The 27,620-nt window shown below is 43.1% G+C and overlaps 2 protein-coding genes across 3 annotated transcripts in view; both read left to right on the top strand.

The window, feature by feature from the left end:
• The window catches only part of b3gntl1 (UDP-GlcNAc:betaGal beta-1,3-N-acetylglucosaminyltransferase-like 1), a 19,621-nt gene extending 16,518 nt beyond the window's left edge, over window positions 1-3,103 (top strand). For both annotated transcript variants that reach the window (XM_080455333.1, XM_080455334.1), the window contains one exon: window positions 1,394-3,103. In XM_080455333.1, the coding sequence (XP_080311459.1) occupies window positions 1,394-1,474 (81 nt within the window). In that variant the 3' untranslated portion in view covers window positions 1,475-3,103. The remainder of the gene's footprint in view (window positions 1-1,393) is intronic.
• Window positions 3,104-8,174: 5,071 nt separating this feature from the next.
• On the top strand, window positions 8,175-14,060 carry metrnlb (meteorin like, glial cell differentiation regulator b). The gene is made up of 5 exons (XM_080455323.1): window positions 8,175-8,482; window positions 10,362-10,545; window positions 10,926-11,151; window positions 12,210-12,269; window positions 12,386-14,060. Exons 1-5 carry the CDS (start codon window positions 8,388-8,390, stop codon window positions 12,727-12,729), a joined length of 909 nt encoding a protein of 302 aa, XP_080311449.1. The 5' UTR covers window positions 8,175-8,387; the 3' UTR covers window positions 12,730-14,060.
• The last annotated feature ends 13,560 nt before the right edge of the window (window positions 14,061-27,620 follow it).

The raw sequence follows: 27,620 nt of genomic DNA on the forward strand, positions 1-27,620 counted from the left end.
TTTATTTACTCATAGGACACACAGAACACTCAGCATTATGCACACACACACACGCACACGCACACGCACACGCACACGCAACAAATGGCTAATTGCATATTTATCACCCAGCAAGATTCAGACATCAAATGTAGAGTGACCCCGCCTACGGGGGCTCCTAATTGGTCAATTATGGGAATTGGGGACAGTAATTACCCAGTCAGAGGACAAGGAAACCTGGACTCAATCATTCTCCCTCTCTGTCTCTATCATACACGTGTACACACACACACACACACACACACACACACACACACACACACACACACACACACACACACACACACCTGGACCCAATCAGTCATTCTTGAATCTACCTATTGTCATACCACTGATTAGCAAACACATGAACCTTGTACATTTTATCTGGATTGTGTAGCTGATATTTAACGTACTCCTTTAACTCTATCGACACAGAATATATTAACCCATACTTTTAGCTCTATAAACACAATACGCCTTAACTGATACCTTTAGCTCTATAGAGCTATATTCCACTAGAAACAAGGTTATTTAAAGAAGTTAAGGACACGTTCTACTCTACACTATGGCATGCACCATTGACGCACTGGGAGGCAAACTGGAGCCGGAAGTTAGATGGAAAACATTGAAGTCAATGAGAGCCGGGTGGATAAAAATGTAAACAAAAACAGTTTTTAATGATTGTGACCTTTGTTGGGTAATCAGTTTAGGAAAATAAAAGAAGCCATATCACACACTTTCTGATGTGATTTTCAGCGTGCACACTGTTTAAATACCTTTTATTGACACATTTAAACAGCACAGAGTAAGTTTCTGATTGGGCAGTATGGGCTATCATAACGATAATTGATTGTCAGGCTGTCACTAATTGAGAGTCTCGCGATGACAGACCAAACGGACTGCACAGTCTGCAAAATACTGTGCTCTTTAGATATAGATATTTCTTCTTTCATTTTCCTGAACCGGTTATTTTACAAAGGTCGCGATCATCACAGCTAGTGTTTATTCATTTTCTTGTCCACCCAGCTCCCATTGACTTCAATGCATTCCATCAAACGTCCGGCAATAGTTTGACTCCCTGTGTATCGAATCACGCCAGCTGGAATTAAAGACATTCAGAATAAATTCACACCATTTATCATTTGTACTGATTGGTCAGCTACATGTACCATATTATCCCTCGGGAACATACGGCAGCTAATCAATGAGTGCAACCTTATGATCTCTTCTGCTATAAAGTAAAATAAAGGCTGGGGATGTGATTATCTCATCATTTCTCCTATAGTGATATGATGATGAAAATGATGTCAAAAGTTATAGATCATATTTGCCATCATACATCTGTCTGTTCCTTATGATTACTGTCCTCCAGGACATGACAGGAGGAGTACTGGAAGAGAACCTCAACTCTCTACAGCTGAGAGAAGGACTAGACTACTACCATTTCAACTGACTACCTGGAGACACAGAGAGGAGATGGGAGGATTAGTCTAGGTTCAGCACATGGACCATTGCAAATGCAGGCGAATGACCATCCCATGCCGAGGAAAAATACCTATCTTGTACTGAACTTGTAGTGCAGAATGTGACTCACAGGGAAATCGCCCATAGTCCATTCAGTCCAAGACAATGGTAAACAAATCTTTGATTGATTTCCTGTATCTGTGTGAGGTGGGTGCCTTTCCCTTTAGGAGAGCGGAAGCACACAATATTCACAAATCATCATGACGTCACAACCAAAAATGTATTTCCGGGTAGATAAGCATCGCATTGGAGCAGTATTATTCATTTCAGTCAGACAACTCTTGGATTGGATTAGAATATATATTTATTGAGCAAGCTTGAGCATGGATATAGAAAGCATAAGGAAGCATAGTTTGGCGTCAGGCATCTGAATCCATTCACTCCCTGTAAAAATAACATTTTAATAAATGTTACATGCCAAATAGCATTTACAGGGAATGAATAAAGACCCCCACAGGGATCTAGAAACAGAGCCTACAGGTGGATGCCGGGGAGGCGGTGGGATGAGACTATTCATGGTCAGCAGCATACGTAGGCAAGCAAAGGCAGCAGATCCGGCAGGATCTCAGCAGCAGAGCAGCAGCAGCGTCGGCACGTCAGCGCAGCAGAAGAGCGCAACCAGACTGAACAGGTAGGCAGAGCATTACTTATAACCCACCGACCAGGAGAAGAGTGCATGTGACTTAGTCACCTGATCGGTTAGCACAATCCCTTGAGTTGCCTGGCCTGAACTAGCTCCATAACTGCGCCTCATTAACCGTATTTGTTGGAAGTACAGGACACTTGACACATGATATTGTTATTGACTATTATAAATAGGCTACATTATTTTGTTCTAAATATCCACAGTTTGACAAAATGTACTTTCTGTTCTGGGCACTTTATTTTATATTGTGTAAGTATCCATTGACATTCTACCCGGAACTTCCGCTCTACACGTTTGTTTACAAACATTCTGACCTGGTCTATTGGCTTGAGTTCACCAAATGGAGTGGGGATATGAGAGGATGGGGGTGGGAAGATGAAACCACACCCACTTAGGAGACCATTTGTGTACCAATACCTTGTGGCGAAGCATGGGGTGGCGTATCTTGGTAAATTAAGGATGATGTTCGTTATACATGAGCACTCACTAAGAAAACGGCACACAATGACAGCCAAGTTTACAAGCTAAACACTTATTTGCTATTGGTTGATGGCTGGTGAAAGTTCAAGAAAGCTGAACTGAAAGATGAAAATTGGGTTTGCCATGGGAAGCAAAAATGTTATTAGCATGTTGCTTTTTTAACCTCTGAATCATCACAGTGCTTTATAGCAGCTTTGAGTGATGCAATCAGGCAGAAATCAAATACATGTTTACACAAACTGTCACAGTGCATACTGTACACATTTGTTTTTCTTTCTACAGGTCCTAAGCAACAATTGTCTATTTTACAGAAGGCCGTTTTGATACATAAACAAACACAGACACACACACACACACACACACACACACACACACACACACACACACACACACACACACACACACACACACACACACACACACACACACACACACAGGGTTTATTTTACCACACAGAATAGGGCATGGTTTCTCTGTTCAAAGGTAAACAGACCGCTCCCCACAAATCTCCCCATGGTGTTTCCGGGATCAGAAAGGCGGTTTGCCTTACTGTAAATCTGACCACAGCACAGTTTGTAGAGGTGGAACAGTATACAGAAAAACACTGGAAGACACTTCGATTCCGATAGGGACCATTTCAACTGTACAAAATAATCCTGCCTGAAACACACCACAGGTTTGCTGCATGTTGTATTGTTTCAAAGTAATATCTATTTATCACATGTCCTTATGTCCCTAAACGCTAAGGATTATGATAAATCGTGTGTGCGTGTGCGCGCGCGCGCGCGCGCGCGGTGCGTGCGTGCGTGCGTGCGTGCGTGCGTGCGTGCGTGCGTGCGTGCGTGCGTGCGTGCGTGCGTGCGTGCGTGCGTGCGTGCGTGCGTGCGTGCGTGCGTGCGTGCGTGCGTGCGTGCGTGCGTGCGTGCGTGCGTGCGTGCGTGCGTGCGTGCGTGCGTGCGTGTGTGTGTGCGCGCGCGTGCGTGCTAAATCATATCCTGAATGAGTTTGACTGAATGAAGTGTACAGAAACACTTAAAGTAATGAGGATTTTTCTGTGTGGTATACTATGAAGAACCACTTGGACTGACTTAAGGCCAGGGTAAGACAGAAAAAGACCGTAGGCTTTGTAAAGCCCATTGAATTGCCTTTTGCCTGTTGAAATGTGCTATACAAATAAAAATGCCTTGCCTTGCCTTTCTGATGAGTGGGTCCATGTAAGCCCCTCCTGTTCTGCAGTACAGTCCAGTGTCTGAGAAAACTATCCCATCTATTTAGCACCTAGTCTCTACCAAGACCCTTTCACCCCTCTTTCTCACTGACAAACACAAGTGATAAGGTTCTGTCTTCAGGGACATGACCTTTCAATAGTTTCTCAGGATTTCTCTTGTTGGATATACACTCCCCTTCATTTCCAGTGGAAGATTAGTATTATAATAGCCTCTGGCATTGTGTATGTGGTTAGTTTTTTTTAAACTAGTGCCCTACCATTGTAATTTGTATTTGTCCCTCAGTAGAATGTTGGTTGTCATGTTCGGCAGACTGTGCTAACAATTACAATATAACAAGATAATGATAAAGATGAAAAGTGGGTATTTACAGATTGGATGCACTGCAGTTTTGTTTTCAGTGTTGAGTTTCACATGCTTCCATGCTATCTGATGGAGCCAAACCAGATGTACCTATAAAGTGTTTATGCCTTTCAACACAATAATGTCCACATAGCTTTTAATAATTTATACTTGTATTCCCATATTACGCTATTGCTCGTCAATAACGAGGTTCACAGGAAATATACCATTGAATGAATACCCATGTTTTTTTCCTTTTTAAATGTAACTCTGTACTGACTACCTTGTAAAACCCTCTTTACTTAACTTTACCCATTCTCACCCCTCTGCCCTCATGATAAAGTGTGAGTGGGCTTTAATGGAGAATCCATATGAGAGCGAATAAACAGAGCTTCAGTCTGTGTTTACACTCTGTCACTCACTGTCTCTGTGCAAGGATTAGGCCTGATAACACACACACACACACACACACACACACACACACACACACACACACAAAACAAATGACCCTGACCCTGGAACGTGCATGCCCTCTCTGGTCACACTCAAACACACATGCCCAGTGTCACACACACACACACACACACAAACACACACACACACACACACACACACACACACAACTGCATGTTGTCTGGCTGTGGCCGCTGATAACGGAGAGATAAGACATGGGTGTGTTTTTGTGAGAAGGTCTCTCTTAGAGGTCACTGAAGTCTGGCATTCACCTGGAACACATTCCATTCCTCTATTCCCTCTCTCCCACTCATCATTTTCAAACCCATTTTCCAACAGTGATGATGTGTGTGCATGTGTATATGTGTGTGCGCACGCGCGTGCTCGCTCCCACGCGCTCGCTCGTCTCTGAATGACAGACAGCGGGAGAAAGAGAGGAGTGTGCTACTCACGAGCAGCAAGGAAAGAAAGGTCGCCAAGGTTGAAAGGAGAGTGGGAGGGAGGAATGTGTGTGTGTTTCCATTAGAACCCAGTGTGTGGACAGACAGACGGAACGTTCCCTCCCGTCAGGCCGCTTGAGAAGACGCAGGTGACGGCACGAGGATAAGGGAAGCAGGTCAGAGGGCCGTTTGCTGCTCTGTGAATACTTCAGGTGCTGGTGGGAGGGGGGATAGAGCTATGGCCTGCTTTACCCTAATTCAGTGGTTCTCATACTGTACTTTTACATTTCTAGGAACCCCATAACTCTGAGAGTGCACAAATGGAACCAAATGGACCCTTTCCATTTGTGCACTCTCCGAGTTACAGACCTGCAAGGGTCCATTTGGAACAGGCCTCAGGGAACCCTGCTGAGGGTCCCTGGACCCCACTTTGAGAACCATTGCTTTACCCTGATGAAATTTGAAACTGCACAGAATGTGTTGCATGCTCTTTTATTTTATATGGTGAAAGAAAAATGTGTGTGTGTGTGTGTGTGTGTGTGTGTGTGTGTGTGTGTGTGTGTGTGTGTGTGTGTGTGTGTGTGTGTGTGTGTGTGTGTGTGTGTGTGTGTGTGTGTGTGTGTGTGTGTGTGTGTGTGTGTGTGTGTGTGTGTGTGTGTGTGTGTGTGTGAGAGTGTGTGAGAGAGAGAGAGAGAGAGAGGTCCAAATGTCCCCACAACTAGTAGAATTTGAGAAAAAAACATTGTAAGGTCAATTTTCCTGGTCCTAACAAGAAAGACTGTTGTTTATACAGTTACAAATTATTTGGGGTGTTTTAGTTTTACAATTAGGAAAAGATTCAGGTATGGGTTAGGATTAAGCATTTAGAGTTTAGGTTTATGGATTGGGGTTAGAGATATGCCTGATACTTCGAAGTTGCGCACCAAAAATATTTGATCCAAGCTTGCAAAATGAAATAAAAATATGGCATTAGTACATTTCCTGTCCTAAAATGATATCGCTAAAGTGATACAAACATAGAGAGAGGATGCAGCAGATAGATGGGGCAGTGTGGTTGGTTGGTTGTGGCGTGTGCGTGTGCGTGAGTGTGTGCATGAGAGGGGGGGGGGGGTTAGGATTGTAGCGTCTATCAGTATTTCTCGAGATGCGTTCCATTGCTGTAGCTGTTCGGTGGAATGTGGCGCGTCAGTAATGCTTGCCGTTCCGACTGTTTTCTCACGGGAAAACCACCCGGGAACTAGAAGGATTTCTAGAGCACACGTGTGACTTTGCATTATGTCAGGTCCTTACTATTTGTTAGGCTTTCTTTCACACGGTCGTCTGTGTGATATGGTAGCCTATTTGAGAGGCCTATTAGATTTTAGGCTACTTTAAAGCCCTGGTTTTAGTGGTTTATTATAAATCCTCATACAATGGTGTCTGCTGTGAAAACAGCAGCTCTACAAGCTTACAAAGCTTCAACCTTGGCATTTTTTGGAAAACACGTGCCCGAAAAAGGGATTCCATGTGGTTAAATTAAACACAAAGAAGTTACCTTGGCTTGAAAAGGCATCAAATACACAGTTAATGTTTACGTTGTGTTTTTTTTATGGTAATGAACTGTATTCTACTGTTTAACACAGGGATTCTCAACGTTGACCCCCAATTTGATATGAATTAACCAAATGCACACATCATATTCTTACATGCATTGCATACATACAGTATATTGGCACATATGCTTCTACATAGGCCAACATATTCTGCTGGACAGTCTTTTATTCATCATAGAGCCTGTCACTTCCCTGCCAGGGCTAACCTTCTTGACACATGATGTGTCAATGTATGAATGGACATACAAAAACAATATTTCTTATTTTTCCTTGTAACTGGCATAGTACACTTTATTAAACGTCAACCAACTGAAATTATGTCTGTAATTAGATTATTAAGCCATATAATTTGTCATTGTCTAAGGGTTCGACAGGTGGTGTCAACGTGACCACAGTTTATCCAGTGTAGGCCTACATGTCAGACGTTGCTCAGTAGTTAGTTGCTGAAGTACCGCTCAGGGGGTTTAAGTGTTTGCTCAGACTGATGAAAAATTAGAGGGAACATTGACTTACAGTAGATCTACCAAATAGGACCAACCAACTGTAGGCCTTCTTTATTATGCACCTCCAGCACCTGGTCAGACCAGAAATAAGTAGCTGTTGGCATTTGGACTAGTGGCTACTGCATGACACGGAATGTTGATTGAATGTAGAAGGAACTTTAGTGTAAGAGGATGCCAGTGTCAGACATGCAGCTCTAATTTTCACTGTGATAATATGATCCATCTGTTTATGAAGCCGAGAATATCCATGTCAGTTAAAATCTCTCTCTCTCTCTCTCTCTCTCACACACGCACACGCACGCATGCAGACACACACAGTGGTGGAAGAAGAACTGACATTTTCTAAAAGTAAAAGTATCAATACCACAATGTAGAAATACTCGAAATATAGCCTACTTAAAGTACCAAAAGTAAAAGTAGGCTACTCATTATGCAGTATGTCCCTTTTCCCAAGTTGGTCATGTATAAAAATCTTTTGAAAATAGCAGATCTACAAGCTCACAGTGCAACACGTTGTGAGCTTGTAGATCAGCTATTTTCAAATAGCCAAAGTATGGGGCTGAAGTGGTTAATGCATGTTTTGTAATAATAACCAAAATCTTCAAAGTATCTAGTAACTAAAGTTTTCAAATAATTGTAGCGGAGTAAAAGTTCAATATTTTCCTCTGAGATGTAGTGGAGTAGAACTAAAGTAAAACAATGGAGTACTTGAGTAATGTTAGTTACTTTCCACCACTGCACACACACACGCACACGCACACACACACACACACACACACACACACACACACACACACACACACACACACACACACGCACGCACGCACGCACGCACGCGAGCACTTGCATGGGCGTGGTTTTGAGAGCACGCGTGTCACTCAAAGCAGAGTCAGCTGCTGGCACGCGCCCTGGGCGTCTGCAGTACAGAGTTCAGGCGCGCAGCAGCAGCAGCAGTGTGGATGTCCTCTTCTCTCCTAGCGTTCAGCTCCGTTATCCACTTGGAATAATAATGGAACAGCCTCTTACGTCTCAATTAAACTGACCATGTAGCCAAAAACCTCTCGAACAGCCTGGATATCTTATCTGCTGTGATCACGTCACTTGTGTGACTGAAGCGTGGCAGTGGACCGATCTCGGGGATTATTGTAATAAAAAGCAGCATGCTGCGGCCGTGGGTTGCGCACTGGATCGCTGCTGTGTTTTTCTCTCGGGCGGTGGCACAATACTCCAGCGACCAGTGCAGCTGGAGAGGAAGGTAAGGTCTGGTCGAGGATGATGACAAAACACCAAGACAGCCTAGTACAAATCACGCAGACTTTTTTTTTAAATGTCTAGAAAGAGTGTGTTTGGGAACTCAGTTTGTGTCCTTTAGCCTACCAGGTTTTACGAACGCGAAGAATTTATTTGGCGAATGGCGATTAAAAAAGTGTATGCGTGAAAATGAATTGAAATGGTAAATAGCCTACATTTGTAGATTGTTGGGGTGTTTTTGTCTTTGAACCACACTTGAGTGAGTCGATTAGTCATTGCAATTAAATCCATGGTTTCTATATGAAGTCAGGTAGCCAGACACTGTCTGTGGTCACACAGTCTCCCATATTTTCCTCTCTGTTGCTGGAACCAGAGCGAGAAGTTTTGACCGCACATTGATGGAGTTTATTAGAGCCAGAGTTCTGCATTCTAAAAAAACTCACTCTTCTTACGTGATTTTTTTTTTCAACTAAAATGATGCACCTTGTCGGCTCTCTTCTTGTCCATGGCGAGATGGCAAGCTGTCAGGCGCACGTTTGATTGTGAAAAAGGGGTTCCAAGAATTTCGTTCCAAAAAGATTTTTTTTTTTACAAAATCACCCTCCAATGAAACACTGAACCTACAGGCCTGCGGCCTACCCCCTCCTCCAAACACATCACGATTTATAGCCTGCTAAATTAAAACCTCCCTGTCGCTAAAAAAAATATATAAAATTGATAGCCAAGGCTTGCAAGAAAACACCCACTTGGTCGTATGAATTCCGCCGCTCCGTCTTGTCTAGAGTAAATAGAGCCATATGGATGCCTTTGATCACTCTCTAAAAGCCCTACATCATAAAAATAGGAAGGTCTGCACTTCGCACTTGTTCGGTGTTGTAAAGTTTTACGAGCTCAAACTTCTAACATCTTAATAATCCGTTCCCGGTGTTGTTGACGAGATAAGAGCCCTCTCAGTGTGTCCCTATCTGTGCCGAGAGACAGCTGCACCAGTTTTGTTGAAAAGTGAACGCAGACCAGGCCCCAAATGTTTTCTCTGTTTATCATTTAGACATTTCACATACTTGTGTCATTTTCTCTGAACGTTAATGCGGGCTATATGCCTAATGTTACCAGATGACCAATTCTGTTAAATAAAATCTGTTAAATTAACCACCTAAACCCCATATGGGTAACCGGAGTCCCTCAGGGCTCAATACCAGTGTATTTTCGGTTTTGTGTTATTGTGGGGAAAGCTTTCGCTGAAAATAGCCTATTGACAAGCCCGAGCTTGTCGATCTGCTATTTTCAGCGAAAGCTTTCCCCACAACATCGATGCTGGGGGTTTAAGTGGTTAAGTGCACTCCTTCTCATCCTCCTGTCATCGATCTGGTACCACCCATCTATAGAACAAACATGGTAACATTCTCATTCTACTACTACTGCCAAATAAAATGTGGAATGCCTGACACCACCCCTTAAAATATTTTGATCACTGGCTACTTTCAAAACAGGCCTGAAAATCCATCTATCAGGAGACCACAAAGGGGGGCAAACTCAATATTTCCCATAGAAAGGAGGTGACATTCACTGCTGACATTTTTCCCTTTTCTCCTTACATGTAGTGTTTTATATTTGTTGATGATATGTATTGTTGTGTTATTTTTATGCTAAGTTGATGAATTGAATACATAGGACCACAATGGAAACAATTCCCTAGGACTTTTTTGTGTTATCCTTTTAGCCTAAATGTCTGACTGTACCTCGCTGTTTGCATTTCTGACTAATAAAGTATTCAATCAATCAATCAAGTCCACCTTCTTTGGTGTCCTCTCCTCAGTCACCTGCATTCTCTTCCCCCCTCCTTTTCTCTATTGTACTTCATTCTTCTCTTCTCCTTCCTGCAGTGGTTTGAGCCATGAGTCCCATCGTAGAGATGTGGAGCAGATCTATCTACGATGCTCCCAAGGCTCTCTAGAGTGGCTCTACCCCACGGGGGCCATCATTGTCAACTTACGACCCAACACAGAGCCCTCATCAGGAGCCTTGCCAAGCCTCCATGCCTGCATCAAGCCTCGCACAGACTCCCAGGTAGGGTACAAAACTCAATATTAACACATTAACATGGGGGGGGGGTCTATCTGAAGACTGTCTAGGCCTCAAAAGCAGGGGCATCTGGTTTGTTTAAGTTTCATGAAAAGGGGTAAAAAACAACAACATTTTGATGACTCATTCAGCCTTTATTTGCGGAGCTCAGAAAAATCGACCTGGTTTTGAATAAAAATGACATCTCTTTATTGCTGCGTACAGTAACATTTGCGTTCTGTGTTGATGTACCCATGACACAAACAATATTTTTTAAATATATATGCTCAGGCAAATTCCTTGCAAGTAAAACGTTGAAAGACTTTTAGTCTTTAAAAGGTTGTCCTGCGCTCACTGCATCCCTCTCCTTACTGTCGCTCTGCTAGGGGGCCCAGGTCTACCTGGAGCAGGCTGGGGAGCTAAGACTCCTGCTGGAGGAGAAGGACCAGGCTCTGGGCACAGTGCATTGCTTCAGGCTGGCAGAGGTGGGGCTCTTTGTGGAGGCAGTGGCCCACACCGACATCAGCAAAAGGATCACAGCGTTCCAATATGAGCTGGTGCCCAGCCAGGGGCCTGGAGCACACATGTACCCATACCTACACCCCGGCACAGGTAAGAGTGACAGGGTGGCATCAGTCATCAATCAACAACTTTAAGAATGAAACTTTAACTTCTATTCTGATAAATCTGAACGTTACTGCATTCTTCATGGACAAAATACTATGGACATTATAATTTGTGTTACTTATATAAAACGTTCAGTGCAGTGGTTGAGTTAGCTTTAGATGATAAGACAGAGTGACACGCAGTTCACTATTTAACCCCTCTTGTCACATTAAGGCCTTACACTCATGACACACACTAAGTGTTTTCCTTTCTCTGAGTGTAAAAATGGACTTGTAAATTCACACTCAGGATGTTGCAGTGCAGGCTCTCTGTTAATTGAAATGGAGTAAGGGCAAGGCTGATGGAGAAAGAGTCTGAGGTACTTCGTTCCTTCTTTCTCCCTTGTGTCTCTGTCTCTTACACACGCTGCCTCCCGTGTCTCCGCCACACCTCGGCCCAAGCTCCCACACTCTCTCTCGTCTCCATCAGGCTTATGAAAACAAGCAGGCCAATCAAAAGGTCACGTTGGGGGTCAAGCCCAGAGGTCAGCCAATCAGCTCTCAGCTGTCAATCAAGGGCCCCTCCTGAGCAGGGCATTGTGGGTAGCCCACCCGTGTGAGCAAAGAGGGTCTGGAGACTTGCAGAGAACAGAGTTGTGTCTGCTCAAGTAATGAGAATGAGAGGGGATGTGCGTCTGTGTCTGGCTGTTTGACAGCTGTTTTTATAGCTGACAGGGTCAAAGGATAATACTCTGATTACCTTTCTACCCACACCTGCTGTCCTCATTCACTTTGTCTCTCTCTCATAATCGCACACACATGCAAAGAGAGCGCGGGCACAGGAGGGAGAATAGGAGAGGGTTAGGGAGAGCAGACAGCTTCAAGAGGGAGAATGAGAGAACTAGTGTTATCCACTTGAGCCTTTACACTTCATCATTGAAGATGGTGTCGCACGACGGTGTAGCACGGCGAAAATATTCAAAATGTTTGCTTATAATAACATACCCAAAATAGGGATGCCAGGATGAAAGTGGTTAAACTATGTCCCATATGTTTCCCTCTCAGTTCCCTGTAAACCATGCTCCAATGAAGAGATCCTTATGGCCGTGTGTACCAGCGACTTTGGTAAACACACACAACACACAAAGACCCATGCATGCATGCACGCACACACACATGTACTCATTCACTCATACCCCCTTTCTTGTCTTCATTTCCTCTATTTCTCTTTCTTCCCCCAGCGGCTCGTGGTGTCATCCGAGGTGTGGTCAAATCCTCCTCCGTTTCCTCCTCCTCATCAGGTACCCATGACCACGTCTCCGTAGCGGTGACCCTGAGTCAGTTGTTCCGTCAGAAGAGCAGGGTGTTTGCTTGGGGTGGGGCTAGAGGGAGGAGCTGGAGTGGGCGTGTCAACGTACCCCTGCGTTGTGGCGTGCACCCCGGAGAAGACGAACACCTGCTAACGGGCTCTGTACATTTCGGCGAAGCCTGGCTTGGCTGCGCGCCGCGCTACAAGGACTTCCTGAGGCTGTACCACGCGGCACGGGACGCAGGAACCAACCCGTGTCAAATGGATACAGACTGAGAGGTTCTTTCCTCCAATCACGTTGCTGGGTTTGATGACGTGGGGTATTTCGCCCAATTGATACTTCGTCGTGTGACAGAGAATGGCTTACCTACAAGCTCACGCAATGCATCCGCGATGTGTGAGCTTGTAGGTGCTATTCTCGGCCGTTCGCGGGCAAACGACAAAGCATACATTATGCTTTTGGAGGACTATGCAGAGAGCAACTGGTGAAAATCGAAAAGGCTGGCCAGCAGATATCCTATCAGATAGACACGATGGGTTAAAGAGGTGGAGTTTTGAGCAGCTGCTGGTTGCCCAGGCTCTTTGTGATGCCATCGGGGGCCATGCTCGCTCGCAGGTGGCTGAAGCTCTCGTTGCCTAGCTGCGGAGATGACTGTTGGACTATTTGAGCGTTTTAGAAGCCAATGTGAGACTTTCACCAGTCACAAAAGAACTGTGCTTTGATGTTTGAACAGTGACAGAGTGAGTGATGAAATGAGAGAGTGAAGGTGTGAGTGAATACATGAAGGACAGAATGAGCAACATGCTTGGTGTGTGTGTGTGTGTGTGATCATTCTTGAAATGAAAGTTTGCTTTGTAAAAAGCTTTATGTACAGTTTAGAAGTCTTACCTTCTGACAGAAGTGTACAGTATGCAGCTCTGTGAGTCTTTGTGAGTGTGTGTGTGTGTGTGTGTGTGTGTGTGTGTGTGTGTGTGTGTGTGTGTGTGTGTGTGTGTGTGTGTGTGTGTGCGTGTGCGTGTGTGCGTGTTTGTGTGTGTGTGTGTGTGGGTGTGCGTGTTTGTGTGCGTGTGTGCTTGTGTGTGTGTGTTGGCAGCTCCCTGAGACCAATGAGTTGTAAAGAATTTGTATTTGCAAAATAAAATAAAAAGCTATCATTGTGATTCTTTCTCTCCACCACTATGTTGTTATGGAATGGATTTAATGAGATGATGTCACTGCTTTATGAATGAACAAAATGATGGATATACCATTTAATAGGATTCTGTCCAAAAAACGTCTATTTCAGTGCTTCTCAGCCATTTTAATTTTAAGGATCCCCAGTTTGATATGCATTAGGCCACAGACCCCCATTTGATACAATTTTTTGTATCCCTGTGACCCCAACCTACACTGTAAAGGTGTAAAAAAAAAAGTGTTTATTTAACGCAGAGAGTGTACAAATGGAGTCAAATCTGTACACTGTGTATGATTGTAGTTGTGTCTGTATGTTCGGCCTTGTGCCTTGTGGGGAGGGATGGTGGGTGGTGATTTACAGACCCGAAAGGGTCCATTGCCCTGGTGGTCCCTGGACCCGACATTGGGACCCCCTCGAAAACGAGATTGTACATCTCAAGGGGTTTATCCTAATAAAGAAACTTGAATCATTGAGAACCAGTGACCAATTTAACTAACAAACCAAAGGCTATTCTGTGTGTTGTGTTTTACATGGCAGACATACTATACATGAGTATTGTTCGTAGATTTAGCTTTGTTGGTGGAAAAAAAGTCCTGTTGGCATATTGTCATGTTCTAACCAAAGCTTCCTAGACCGAGTGCAAAAGGCACATGTTTGATGTGTGTGTTTATTGACAATTTTAAGGACGAGAGAGTGAGAGAATCGAGGCACTTTTATGATCCATTATGTTTTCCAGCATAACAAGCCAAGCATAGTGTAGTGTGTGTGTGTGTGTGTGTGTGTGTGTGTGTGTGTGTGTGTGTGTGTGTGTGTGTGTGTGTGTGTGTGTGTGTGTGTGTGTGTGTGTGTGTGTGTGTGTGTGTGTGTGCGTGCGCGCGCGTGTGTGTGCGTGCGCATGTGTGCGTGCGCATGTGTGCGTGCGTGCATGTGTGTGTGTGTGTGCACAAGTAAAGTACACCTTCCCACAGTAAATCTATGTTAATGGCCCCATGAGATAAAAACAGGCAGTCTTTCATACTGTAGATGAGGAAGTAAAAGTTCATGTTGTGGGAAAAAGACTTGTCTGTGCAAACCTTAGCCTTCTACTACTCTTCAATGAGTTGTCAGTGACACACACAAAGTGGAGTTTCAATCCTTAGTGCTTAGTTGATAGTGACCATGATACTGACATGATACTGACCATGATACTAACCATGATACTGACCATGATACTAACCATGATACTGACCATGATTCTAACCCTGATACTGACATGATACTGACCATGATTCTAACCCTGATACTGACCATGATTCTAACCCTGATACTGACATGATACTGACATGATACTGACATGATACTGACCATGATACTGACCTTGATTCTAACCCTGATACTGACATGATACTGACATGATACTGACCATGATACCGACATGATACCGATATGATACTAACCATGATACTGACATGATACTGACATGATACTAACCATGATACTAACCATGATACTGAAATGATACTAACCATGATACTGACATGATTCTAACCCTGATACTGACATGATACTGACCATGATACTGACCATGATACTAACCATGATACTGACATGATCTTCTACGGAGCTTCCTATGGTGCTTCCCTGTCTTCTATGGTGCTTCCCATGCTTCCTATGGTGCTCCATCTATGGTGCTTCCCTGTCTTCTATGGTGCTTAATATGGTACTTCCCTGTCTCCTATGGTGCTTCATACTGACCATGATACTGAACTAGCAAGTAGTAATCTAGTAATTACCAGATTCACGGGTATATACAAATAAACATGAAGCTCCACTTTAGTTTAATTTAATTATTAAGCATCAGCATGTGCTTTTAACATCATGCTAACATTTTCTTATTCAGTGAATTGATATTAGATAACTTATTTGTTCTTTTCTTGTTTTTACAACATAAAATATGACGACAGACATTCAAATCTTCATTTGAAACCTTAAATAAATCTAATTTGGTACAGTCCTAGATAGGAGGTAGAGGTTTTGATGTATGGAAGGTGGAAGGTTGGTGACCTCAGCAGGGTGTCTGTGTACCTCTCCCTCCCTGGAGCTGTCAGCAGGGTGGATGACGCTTTCCCTCTTTTCCTCAGGAAGACCAAGAATGGCTGGAATGTCCCCTCCCACACACACACACACACACACACACACACACACACACACACACACACACACACACACACACACACACACACACACACACACACACACACACACACACACACACACACACACACACACACACACACACATTTGTATTACTATTCTTGCGAGGACATCAACATTTTTATTTTAAGAATGCCATTTTTCCTAAAAGAATTACTTTTAATCATATTTTTAACCATAACCCTAAGCCAAAAATAGCAGATCTAGTATACTCTAGATCAGGCAACAACCCTTAAACCTAACCTCTAAATGTCTAATCCTAACCCTATAACCCCAACCTCAATCCTTTCCTAATTGTAAACCTAAACAACAATTTATCTTGTGACTTACTTGACTTTGCTCTTTGGGGAGCAAAGGTCATTTATGAATTTCCTCCAGCTGGTTCGGTGTTGGGCGATCTTCTCTGCTTCCTTCCAAGATAATTGATCTTGTGAGGACCAGGAAAATGGTCTCAAATTCTACTGTAGTAATGCAAGCACACACACACACACACACACACACACACACACACACACACACACACACACACACACACACACACACACACACACACACACACACACACACACACACACACACACACACACACACACACACACACATTGTCAAAAAGTCACACACTACCTGACAGATTTGTGTTTTTGTTTTAGATGCCTGTTGTCTACACATTGTGTGCATGCAGCAATATGATATAGGAACCAGCCAGAGTAGCAATTTGTGTGGGAGGAGTGTTGTTTTATGGGGTGAGTGAGAGCTGGTGCTAATGACACCTCTCTCTCTCTCCTGACATCCAAGAAGAAAGGGGGAGGGTGCACTCATAGCACAGAGGTTTAAGACGGAGCCCAAGGATTTGAGAGGGTCATATATATGTATATATATATACAGTATATATATGTATATGTGGAATGACATGTATCAGAAAAAGACAGGGAAAGAAACAAAATGGACTACCCCCAAAAATGTATTTCCTTTCCGTCCTTTCTCAGTCTCAGTGTGTGTGTGTGTGTGTGTGTGTGTGTGTGTGCGTGCGTGCGTGCGTGCGTGCGTGCGTGCGTGCGTGCGTGCGTGTGTGCGTGCGTGCGTGCGTGCGTGCGTGCGTGCGTGCGTGCGTGTGTGGTGTGAAAGAGGGAGGGGGTAATTTTCTAGTAGCTAGAGATGGCTCCAGCACACGCGTCCTGCACACCGCCAGCATGCAATCGGCCCAACGCTGTAGAAACCTAACCTACCCCTAGCAACACCCATTGGCACCCTGCCAAGGCAACTGCCCCACGTTCCTTGGCATCCTGGCTAATTTGGGACACCCTTAGCCCTCTGCTCAGGGACCTTAACATTAAACCTGGCAGTGTGAGAGGCTTCGTGAGATGTGGGAACAGTTTGCAGAGCAGCATGTGAGAAGAACAGCTGCCAAAGCGTACCTTGATTTGTTTGATTTTCTAGGAAGCCATTGGATTTAATTAATTTCAGTAAAGCATGAAAATCAACAGAGACTTGAAATTAGATTGAGATAGGTAATCCAACACACTGAACTTTATTGTGCCTTTATTTTTGTCAAATATATATTATTGCGTTTTAAATGCATTTTAAAGTGTGCATTGATTTGAAAAGTGTAAACAAAAATAGTCCCTAATGAGAAAACAATAATTTACCAACCAAATTCTAATTTCCATGAGTTTGTATTGATTTAATTATTGAGGTCATTTCAGTAATGTTTCAATGACTATGGAGAAGATTTAAACAAAAGCTAAATCTAAAGGTGAAGCCATTAGTGGTTCTAGGTTTATGTACAGTATTAATATGGCAGAAACTGTAAATAGACAATAAAATACACTGGACCTGCATGATATATACTTTATGCACAAATTGCCAAAAATTGATTGATACATGCATGGCTACACTCATGGCTACTGAGTGTAGCTACTCTCTGGGGAGGAATCAGGGGTCTTATGATTATGTACGTTTGAATCCATTTTATGCCTTTGTCTACTATATGTTGTGCTAGGTGACCAGTTAAATAACAACAATAAAACTGGTGAAACATTCTTCACAGACATCAATCCATCCAGTTGCCACAAATGAAATGCCACAACAACAAAAGAAATACTCTAAGACCAATCTTACATCCCACACCTCTCTCAGAGGCTGCAGCATGCCTACACATAACCTTCCAATTATAGTCCACCATTATGTATTAGCACCTGTAACCAGCATGCACTGCTGACAGCAGTTTCATAAGTTCACCTCATGCCGACAGGGTCAAATATTTGTTGCCATGTGGACTATAAAAGCTTTAGCAAACCTGGTCTTTGAGATGTTGTGCTCCTGACAAGTACTGACTGAGATGTGCAGCGTGGTCCCATAACATGACAGTGGACCTCCAATATAAAATATTTCATATTAAAATATAAGGTGTGGCTTCTGAAACTGTACATAATTATCTCCACCAGGCTGAATAGGCCAGGGGGAGATTATATTTTAGCCAAATGTCCACACAAGTATTGTAGAATTTGACATTTTCTTTGGAATTTGAGCTATTTCTATGGAAAAAAATGCCATATCATGATCATAAAATTCAATCAACCCCAAATTGGAATCGCTGTTGTGTGTTAAGGGCCCTCTATAGAGCACACCCCCTGAAGCACTTTCACTTCTGCCATGTGAAAAGTTGAACTGTATGCTGTAGAGAAGCCTCCTTGGGTCCTATTTGATGCAACTAACATTTTCCACAGCCCTAGCTGAGATATGCACTCCGAGGAGTGCCACTTTGGAGTTTTCACAAGCTCTGAATCTGGAAGTTTTAGTCACGCAATGTCTTTGGCTGACATCGGAAGTGGTCCAGTCAAGACATTAAATGCAGGGCTGTATTTCTGTCCCAGTCCAGCCCTATTGTATCAAAAGATGGGATAGTTTATATGCATTAATGTATTATTGATGGACATAGCTTACATTTTTACTAATATATGCTGGTATTTATTTTCTCAAAGAGGTGATGTCTAATCATGTCTAAAACTTGCCAGTTCTTTCATAATGAAGTGTGTATATATATATATATATATGCACACACACACACACGCACGCACGCACGCACGCACGCACGCACGCACGCACGCACGCACGCACGCACGCACGCACGCACGCACGCACGCACGCACGCACGCACGCACGCACGCACACACACACACACACACACACACACACACACACACACACACACACACACACACACACACACACACACACACACACACACACACACACACACACACACACACACTCATTACATTACATTACATTACTCTCTCTCATATACCTTATAAACCTTAATGCTTTCCAACTAAGAAATGCTTCCTGTCAGTCAAGGCTATCATGTCACCCGTAAATGGCATTAGGATGGAAAGACTGCCCCTCAGTGGCAGAAATTCAGGCATGATACAGTCAGGTACTGGGCCATATTATGTCCAATTGAACTCAGAATCACTTTATTGTCAGTGTGTACAGTAGAACATAAAAGGACTTGATTGGCTAAGGTGCCACATGAAACATAGGACAATGACAGGACAAAGACACTTACAAGACAAACAATATCAATGTATAGACAGGGCAAATACACCTTCTCAGCCTGTATATTGTCTTGCTCGTATACAATACTCTTTTCACAGATTAAATAAAATAATACAGATTAACCATATTAGGTCATAGCTTTCCACTTCTGCATCATGTGTGCCCCTGGGGAGCACATGATGTTGTTAATAGAGTGATAATAGGCTAATAATCAGTGGTGGACAGTAACGGAGTAAATGTACTTGAGTACTGTACTTGAGTACAGATTCTGAGGATCTGTACTTTACTTGAGTATTAGATTGTTTTGATACGTATTACTCTTACTTGAGTACATTTCCAAGACAAATGTTTTACTTTTACTCGAGTATATTTCTAGGAAGGCTATAAAGTACTGAGTACTTTTAAGCCCACTCCACATCCACAACAATGTTTCGCCATGCATGTTGCAACTCCTTGCAACTAGGCCTACTTGCAACCATTAACCCCAATGGCAGTTGCAAGGAGTTGCATCGGTGTGGTTGACCTTAAAACAGTTTTGTTGCAAGGAGTTGCGACTAGTTGCATTGGTGCGGTTTGGCCTTTAGGTTGGCTGTTTTTTTTCTTCCCTAAAATGCAATTGGCCTAACTTCTGCTCTCACACTAGCCGTGTTTCTGGCTTCCCCCTCCGCTCGCCTCTTTGTTACATCTTGTATGGATGTATAGGAGTAAAAGTATTTAGTTCTGGTTCCTCAGTCATTTCTATATTTGTCTCCGCCAGGCCGAAAGGCATGGCGAGAGAGTATGTTTTCGCCCCTGTCCGTCCGTCCGTCCGTGTGTCCGTGTGTCCGTCCGTCCGTCTGTGTGTCCTGTCTGTGTGTTAGCACCAAATCTCCGGCACCGTTGGCCCGGTCGCTGCGAAACTGTGCACACACACTCCCTGGATGCCAATTCAGAACCTCTGCCTCAAATTTTTCACATGGGCCTGTTATAGCGCCACCAGGAGGCCGATTTGTGCAAAACCCATTTTTTCCCATTACTCCTACAGTTTTTAACCAAACCTCATGCAAATCGGTACACAGTATCTCTATAGTCATGTGATCAACCCTGATCTGTCCGATCTCCCATATTCCATCCTCATTGGCTAAGGTTACCATCCAAAGTTTGCAGGATTGGTCCGTTTTGAACAAACTGCCTCAAATCATGAACGCAGCTTGCCATTTGCATATAATTGCACACGCACATTCCCACTAGGCCGAGGAAGAAATGGCACTTAAAACTTTTCACATCAGCCTCATGGTGGCGCTATAACAGGCCGATTTGCATTTTTAACTATAACTGCACCGATCTGCGTGAAACTTTGCACGCCTACTCCCTAGAGGCCAAGGAAAAACATCTGCACTGCATTTTTCACATCTGCTTTTTACAGCGCCACCAGGAGGCCGACTTATGTCAAATACATTTTTGGATATTAATCCTTCAGATTTTATCCAAACATCACACAAATCGGTACACAGTATCTCTATAGTCATGTGATCAAGACGCATCTGTCCGATATTTCATATTCCATCCTGATTGACTAAGGTTGACTTCCAAAGTTTGCAGGATTGGTCCGTTTTGAACAAAATGTCTGAAATCATGAACACGGCGTGCGATTTCCGTGAAAATTTGCACGCATATTCCCACTAGGCCGAGGAAGAAATGCCACCCTTTTCACATTGGCCTATTATAGCGCCACCAGGAGGCCACAATAACTTACCTGACGGAGACCTGTGCTCCGAGGAGCACTTTTTCTAGTTTTATAGGTGTTTCTGAAGGCTTTGTATAACATCCACAAGCAAGCACATCAGTGCATGCAGTGCAGGTGGTTTCAGAGAGTTACAGTACTTCTCTGAAACAAGAGTTACAAGGTCCTATAAATTCATTGTGAAAACATTACAGCAATTCATTGATATCAAAATTAAGAAATGTACTTCTACTTGTACTTTAAGTATTTTTCAAAGCATGTACTTTGGAATACTTAAGTATATTTTTACTCTTACTTGAGTAACATTTTGACTGAGCTACTTTTACTTATAGTGGAGTGAATTTGACCAAGGAGTATCTGTACTCTTACTCAAGTACTGGGGTCGAGTACTTCGTCCACCTCTGCTAATAATGTGGCTTGATATGAAACTCTCACACTTTAATCACATAGCAAACAGTACAAAATCTATTTTCTGAGCAGCACTTGTTTCGTTTTCACATAAGGCACACACACACACACACACACACACACACACACACACACACACACACACACACACACACACACACACACACACACACACACACACACACACACACACACACACACACACACACACACGAGAGCGCGCACGCGCGCACACACACACACACACACACACACACACACACACACACACACACACACACACACACACACACACACACACACACACACACACACACACACACACACACACACACACACACACACACACAGGGGCATGACTTCACTTTGTCTTCACTTTGAGGAACTGAGCATTACTTTCCCATTGCTGCTTCTGTAGTGTTTGTGTTTCTTCTTACTTCTTGAACATGTGGAGCCAACAAGACCGAATGATTTTCCTCTTTGGCGGTAAGTGCTTTAGCTTCTTACTAATGGGTCTTTATTTCATTTTTAACCAAAATGATCTGGTCATCATCAGTGATCAGGCTGTCAAGAGAGTCAATAGCTTCAAATCCCTGGGACCACCATTTATTGTCTTAAATGGGGTGTCATTGTAAGCCATAATGCAGAATCCAGAAATCAACTGGGGGAAACTGATGGCCTAGTGGTTAAGGCACATACCACATATAGTCCATGGGCCAAGACCCCACATTTAACAAACCGGTACCACCTGGGTGGGCAAATTCTACTTGTGATTTTTTAAATTCCTACATTATGTTTTTATATGATAGACCTTGCTGACTGGTAGCTTGATAGTGTTTTCACCTCTTAAAATGGACTGCTGTCATCCAAAAACAGGAAAGCGCCTGCCCTGAAAATCATATTCATTTCATTATATCCTCTCCCTGGGGTGTGTCTGCACTACTGGCCCATAGACACCTGTAATGAGCTCCTATGTCATGTTTGAAGTAATTTGTCTAATACACAGTGGTATTTAAGCCGCCATTGGTCGGTTTTCAGGTTTAAATCATTGCAATGTATTTTCCAATTAAGGATACTTTTTCACAAATGCATTTTAAATAATGCATTATAAACATACTTATAATGCATAATAATAACTCATAATTACTAATAATGCTTTATAACAACAATCATGGCACAGAGAATTTTACAATTACTTCTTAGGTCAAGTACTATAATACTTCATAATTACTGGACATGTTCTTGACAAGGATCATAGTGTAGTATAATTCTCATAATAGTACAAAAATATAATAATTGTATAGTTTATTATACTGACAGTTATAATGCATTATAGAGTGATTATAAGTCATCAGAAGTGATCAATGGATCGAAGCTTTAATCTTTAAGTGTTCGTTGCGCCTCCCTTACTTCAGCGTGTTTGTGATCAAATTTGACCGGTCTGTTTTAACTGCTTTTATATGAACACAAAAAACATACATCTTCAATGCATTAACATGTAACATGATGTATTTGTAAAAGAATATTGTAAAAACAAATTCAAAACGAAGACAATACATCCACAACAATGTTTCGCCATGCATGTTGCAAGATGCAACTACTTGCAACTACTTGCAACCATTAACCCCAATGGCAGTTGCAAGGAGTTGCATCGGTGTGGTTGACCTTAAAACAGTTTTGTTGCAAGGAGTTGCGACTAGTTGCATTGGTGCGGTTTGGCCTTTAGGTTGGCTGTTTTTTTTCTTCCCTAAAATGCAATTGGCCTAACTTCTGCTCTCACACTAGCCGTGTTTCTGGCTTCCCCCTCCGCTCGCCTATAAATTAAAGTGCAAAAAGTACATTACAGTATATAAAGTATTTTTTGTCGTTTTTTCATCCTTCAAGGAACATAGTATAAAATTGTTTACAGTACAGTCATTGTCTTTAGTGCAATCAGAATTGTCTTCAGTAAGAGATTCGGTACAAACAGAACAATCAGTTGGAGTACATGTATAAAATGTACATATAAAGCAATGTTGTTTATCCTGAGCTGAGACTTTCACTTTCCACAGCTTATTCATAGTGCTTCAACATCAATTGTTCTTTGTACAGCAGCGGTGCTATATAGCACCTCAACCACCGCAAACAATCACTGAAGAAACAATATCTTTGTGTTTGAATGGACAAAAAAGTGGCAAACTAATTATCCAAAGTAAATACAAGAAATCTAATTCAGTGTTACTAAGGCCACATAGCAAGAGTGTGGTGGGGAGCCCTGAGGCAGTCTCAGACCCAGGAGGCCAGGCGACTCATGGAATTTGACCCTGGATATTTATAACACTTGGATTCTAAGGATCGGTCTGAAAATAATCAGGGACCCCTCTCATCCAATGCACTTTTTGTCAGCACATCTCCTGAGACAGTTCAGGCGATATATTATAACTCTATGAGTTTAGGTCATTAACGTAACTGTGTCCCTTTGGTGTTGTGTATTTGTATTGTATTGTTTTGTTTCCTTTGAGCACACACCAACAAAAAAATCCAAACAATGTTTAATTGAGATATTAATACATTATTATTGAATTCTTGAATATTCTGTGGCAAATTGCACTACTGGTTTAATTTGTATTCTCTGCCATCAGTGATGTCAGTAAAGCAGACCTAGACATGTTGGAGATAAAATAGTAGTGTAGGGGATAACAGCATCTGGAATTATTTTTTTTGACTTTTTGTGAAATATGTTTTTGATGAAAGAAAGACCCATATTCTGATTTCCTGTCTGTCCTCTCCCTACAGCTGCTGTGTTGTTTACATGCAGCAGAAGTGCAGCAGAAGTGATTCTTAATGTGATCGGATACCAAGGGAGTGAAGTTCAAATTCCCTGCCCCTACCAAACGGGCTATGGGTCTAATTACGAGTACTACTTGTGTAATGGAGGCTGTGGCGTTGCTGATGTTCTTATTAAGACCCGAATTGACTGGCCTACTGAGACTGAAGTAATTAAGGAGGGCAGATACTCTATTACTAAAAACAGAGTAGTCACCATCACTGGCCTTCAGCGGAGCTGGTGTGGAGTGAACAAGTACGGGAAAGACCTCTATCATGAAGTACAGGTGGAAGTGGTCCCAGGTAAATATGTTGTTGGAGTTGTTTGACAGACTTATAGTATTTTACCATTGTTATTGGCTACAATATAGAAATAGATTTAATTGGGTTTTAATCCACGCCTCATGGCCATAAAATATAAAACATTTGTACAATTATGTCAGCTTTAGAAGCTTCAGCTGTGCATAATTCTACTCATGTATTTCTCTCTCTTTCTCTTTCTGTGCTGTGACCAAGTGACCACAGTCCAGGGTTACTTGGAAAAACCTATATCCATCAGATGTCCCTACACAGCCAAGCACCAGCTCAGCTTGAAGTATTTCTGCAGAGGAAATCAGCCCTCTACCTGTAAGCAGAATGCACTGGTGACTTCCGACCGCAACAAAGAGGGCCGACTCACTCTGAATGATGACAGAGCAGCAAGAGAGTTCACAGTGAACGTGACCAGTTTGAGCCATGAGGACAATGGGAGGTACCTCTGTGGTTCCCACAGCAACACAAACTTGGACCACTTCTCTGCTCTTCAGCTGGAGGTCAAAGGTGAGAGGGCAGTCATAGCCTGAGTCATATGACAGTGCTTCATTAGCACTGATTACACATGAGAGGGTGCGGACTAATAGCCGACACCAACTCCACCCTCATCTCATTCCTAACCAGCATCAGGGTCCAAAGCTCTGCAGTGTTGCCATGACTCCGCTGTCACGCTACAGAGTGTCCACGTAGTTGGGCCCCCTTCCCCTCCTAGCTGTGCCTTCGGTTGGCTCCCACAGTATCAGTGGGCTTGCAGTGGGTGCCTGACACACCCCGTCAGGCTTTTCCCTCTCTCTCTGACCTTGTCCGTGACCCATAGGAGGGGTCCACGTTTCTGATGTGGTCCTCCAATGTGACATCAAGTGCCATTCGTAGCATTCCTGTGTAGACGCCATCCAGGGCTTTTTCCTGCTGTACTGTCAGCGTTCATGTCTCAGGGAGTACAGCAGTACTCATTCTATTGTAGACACGAACAGTCGTCTCTTGATTTTGTCTCCTGTCTCAGATTTCCACACTCTCCTCATCCCATACAACGCATTCCAGGCAAGTGCCTGAACCTTCAGATCCTGCAGCAAGATATTTGGTGCAAAATCGATGGTTCTGTCCTCCGTGTTGAATGCCATCACTGTTTTTTTGGCACTGAGCTTGAGGCTGATCCTCTTCCCCTCCATTTCTACTATCAGTATAGGCCTATTTCCCTTCCTTTCTCTGCTGTGTCTGAGGGCGGATTCAGACTATGGTCCCGGGTGCGCACCCCGGACCACATGGCAGATGTTGTGGTAGTGTGAACGTAGCGAACCGTTCCTCGTAACGCATCACCGTACCGTACCCGAAACCACCTGGGGAGGTAGTCTCGGGTCCGATTGCTGCGGACTCAGGAACGGAACGCGACAGTGTGAATCCATCCATACCAAAAGAAGGAAGTGGACTGCTAATCATATATCATTTATATATTTTTTATAATGACGCATGATTTTAGCTGGGTTATACCTTCTCATAGTTCTACTTGAATGTTGACAAGAAATAATAATCCCGCTAGTGTTTGAGTAGCGCGAGCCGTGAAAAATAATAAACAAAAAACACATGTGTAGCGAACGTATATATAAGGATAAATATACCAAGGATTAGTCTGTGACGTCACTGCTAAAATACTGTGGCGAGGTTACTTTTGCTACACTTTGTGTGGTATTGGAGGCGAGTGGGTGAAATAATGCCACAACAAGGATTTATCCAGTCAGGACGTTTTACTGGCAGAACAGCAGGTTTACAGCACAGTCTCATCAGTTTGGCACAATAACAGCATACAGGTAGGCTAGGCTCTCAGTAACTCACTCATACACTGTATAGAGTCTTTGTGGCTGTCGGTCCGCGGTCCCTGGCACAGACGGAGGATAATTCACTCTACGACCATACACCTTGGAAACCGGAAGACAACTGACTAAACAGGCGGGCTACACAGATACACATGGGAACTCGCTGTGTCTGTGAGCCTAAGGAGAACACATTACATCCAGTAAACACACATACAATAGGCTGTAGGCAATACTGTAGCTGGGAATAGGCTGGCATTTGTTCCCGCGTTACAATACCAAGGATGTATCAGTGACGTGACTATCATATTGATAATAACAGAGACACGAGAGAGACGACGTTACATTTTGAGGTTTCAAAGACCAATGCACACACTGCTTTGGTTGTGTATTGTTGTTCTGTTATTATAATAACTCAAGACAACGTCAGGAACACAGTCAAGCTTTATTATTCACTTTAAACTTTTAAGTGACTCTTCTTCTGTGAATGACATTCTGTATCTCCCAAAGCCCCATAGTCAACAGCGCCCCCATGAGGCACATATTTACCATTACTGTTAAATTAAATGGTCTCGGGTGCGCAAGAATCTTGGCCAATGTGAATACTGGCCAGCTGCGAGAGGCCAACCGTACTCGGGAACGCTTCGAATCAATCGGACCCAGTCTGAATCCGCCCTGAGACTAGGGCAATGTCATCTGCATAATCAGTCTGTGATTGGGATGGGATGTACTCCCCGACTCTTCCTCGAAACCAACATGAAACCCAAAGTCTCCTCCCTGCCTCGGATTGTGAGTCTTAGGGCATGGTCCATCGCCACAATAAACAGGATGGGGGTCAGTGTATCACAGTGTAGGATGCATGCAGGAGAGTATCTCAAACTCACGGCATCATGGCATCATGGGTCAGAACGTTGGCTTGAATCCAACTATAGCTTGCCGCCAACGCCTGCACCATCTTCTCAGGAATACCATAGGCCCAGATAATGTCGATGTTTACACACAATAAGGAAAAGTTGAAACATGCAAAGAAACATGTCTGAAGCTTTAAATAGTTTTGATTGTAATTGATTACTGTATACACTATCGATGATATCCATTATACATACAGTACTGCTTGTGTTATAATACCTGTTATAACATAAATAAGGAAAATAAGTCAGCACTGTAGTTCATGATAATAAAAAA

The sequence above is a fragment of the Gymnoscopelus braueri genome, assembly GCF_963280865.1.
Source record: "Gymnoscopelus braueri genome assembly, chromosome: 2".
NCBI lineage: Eukaryota > Metazoa > Chordata > Actinopteri > Myctophiformes > Myctophidae > Gymnoscopelus > Gymnoscopelus braueri.

Coding starts and splice junctions, on each gene's coding strand:
- metrnlb (XM_080455323.1), top strand. CDS start 8,388: ATGCTGCGGCCGTGGGTTGCGCACTGGATCGCTGCTGTGTTTTTCTCT. Junction 10,546..10,925: donor AGCCTCGCACAGACTCCCAG/GTAGGGTACAAA, acceptor TCGCTCTGCTAG/GGGGCCCAGGTCTACCTGGA. Junction 12,270..12,385: donor CGTGTGTACCAGCGACTTTG/GTAAACACACAC, acceptor TTCTTCCCCCAG/CGGCTCGTGGTGTCATCCGA.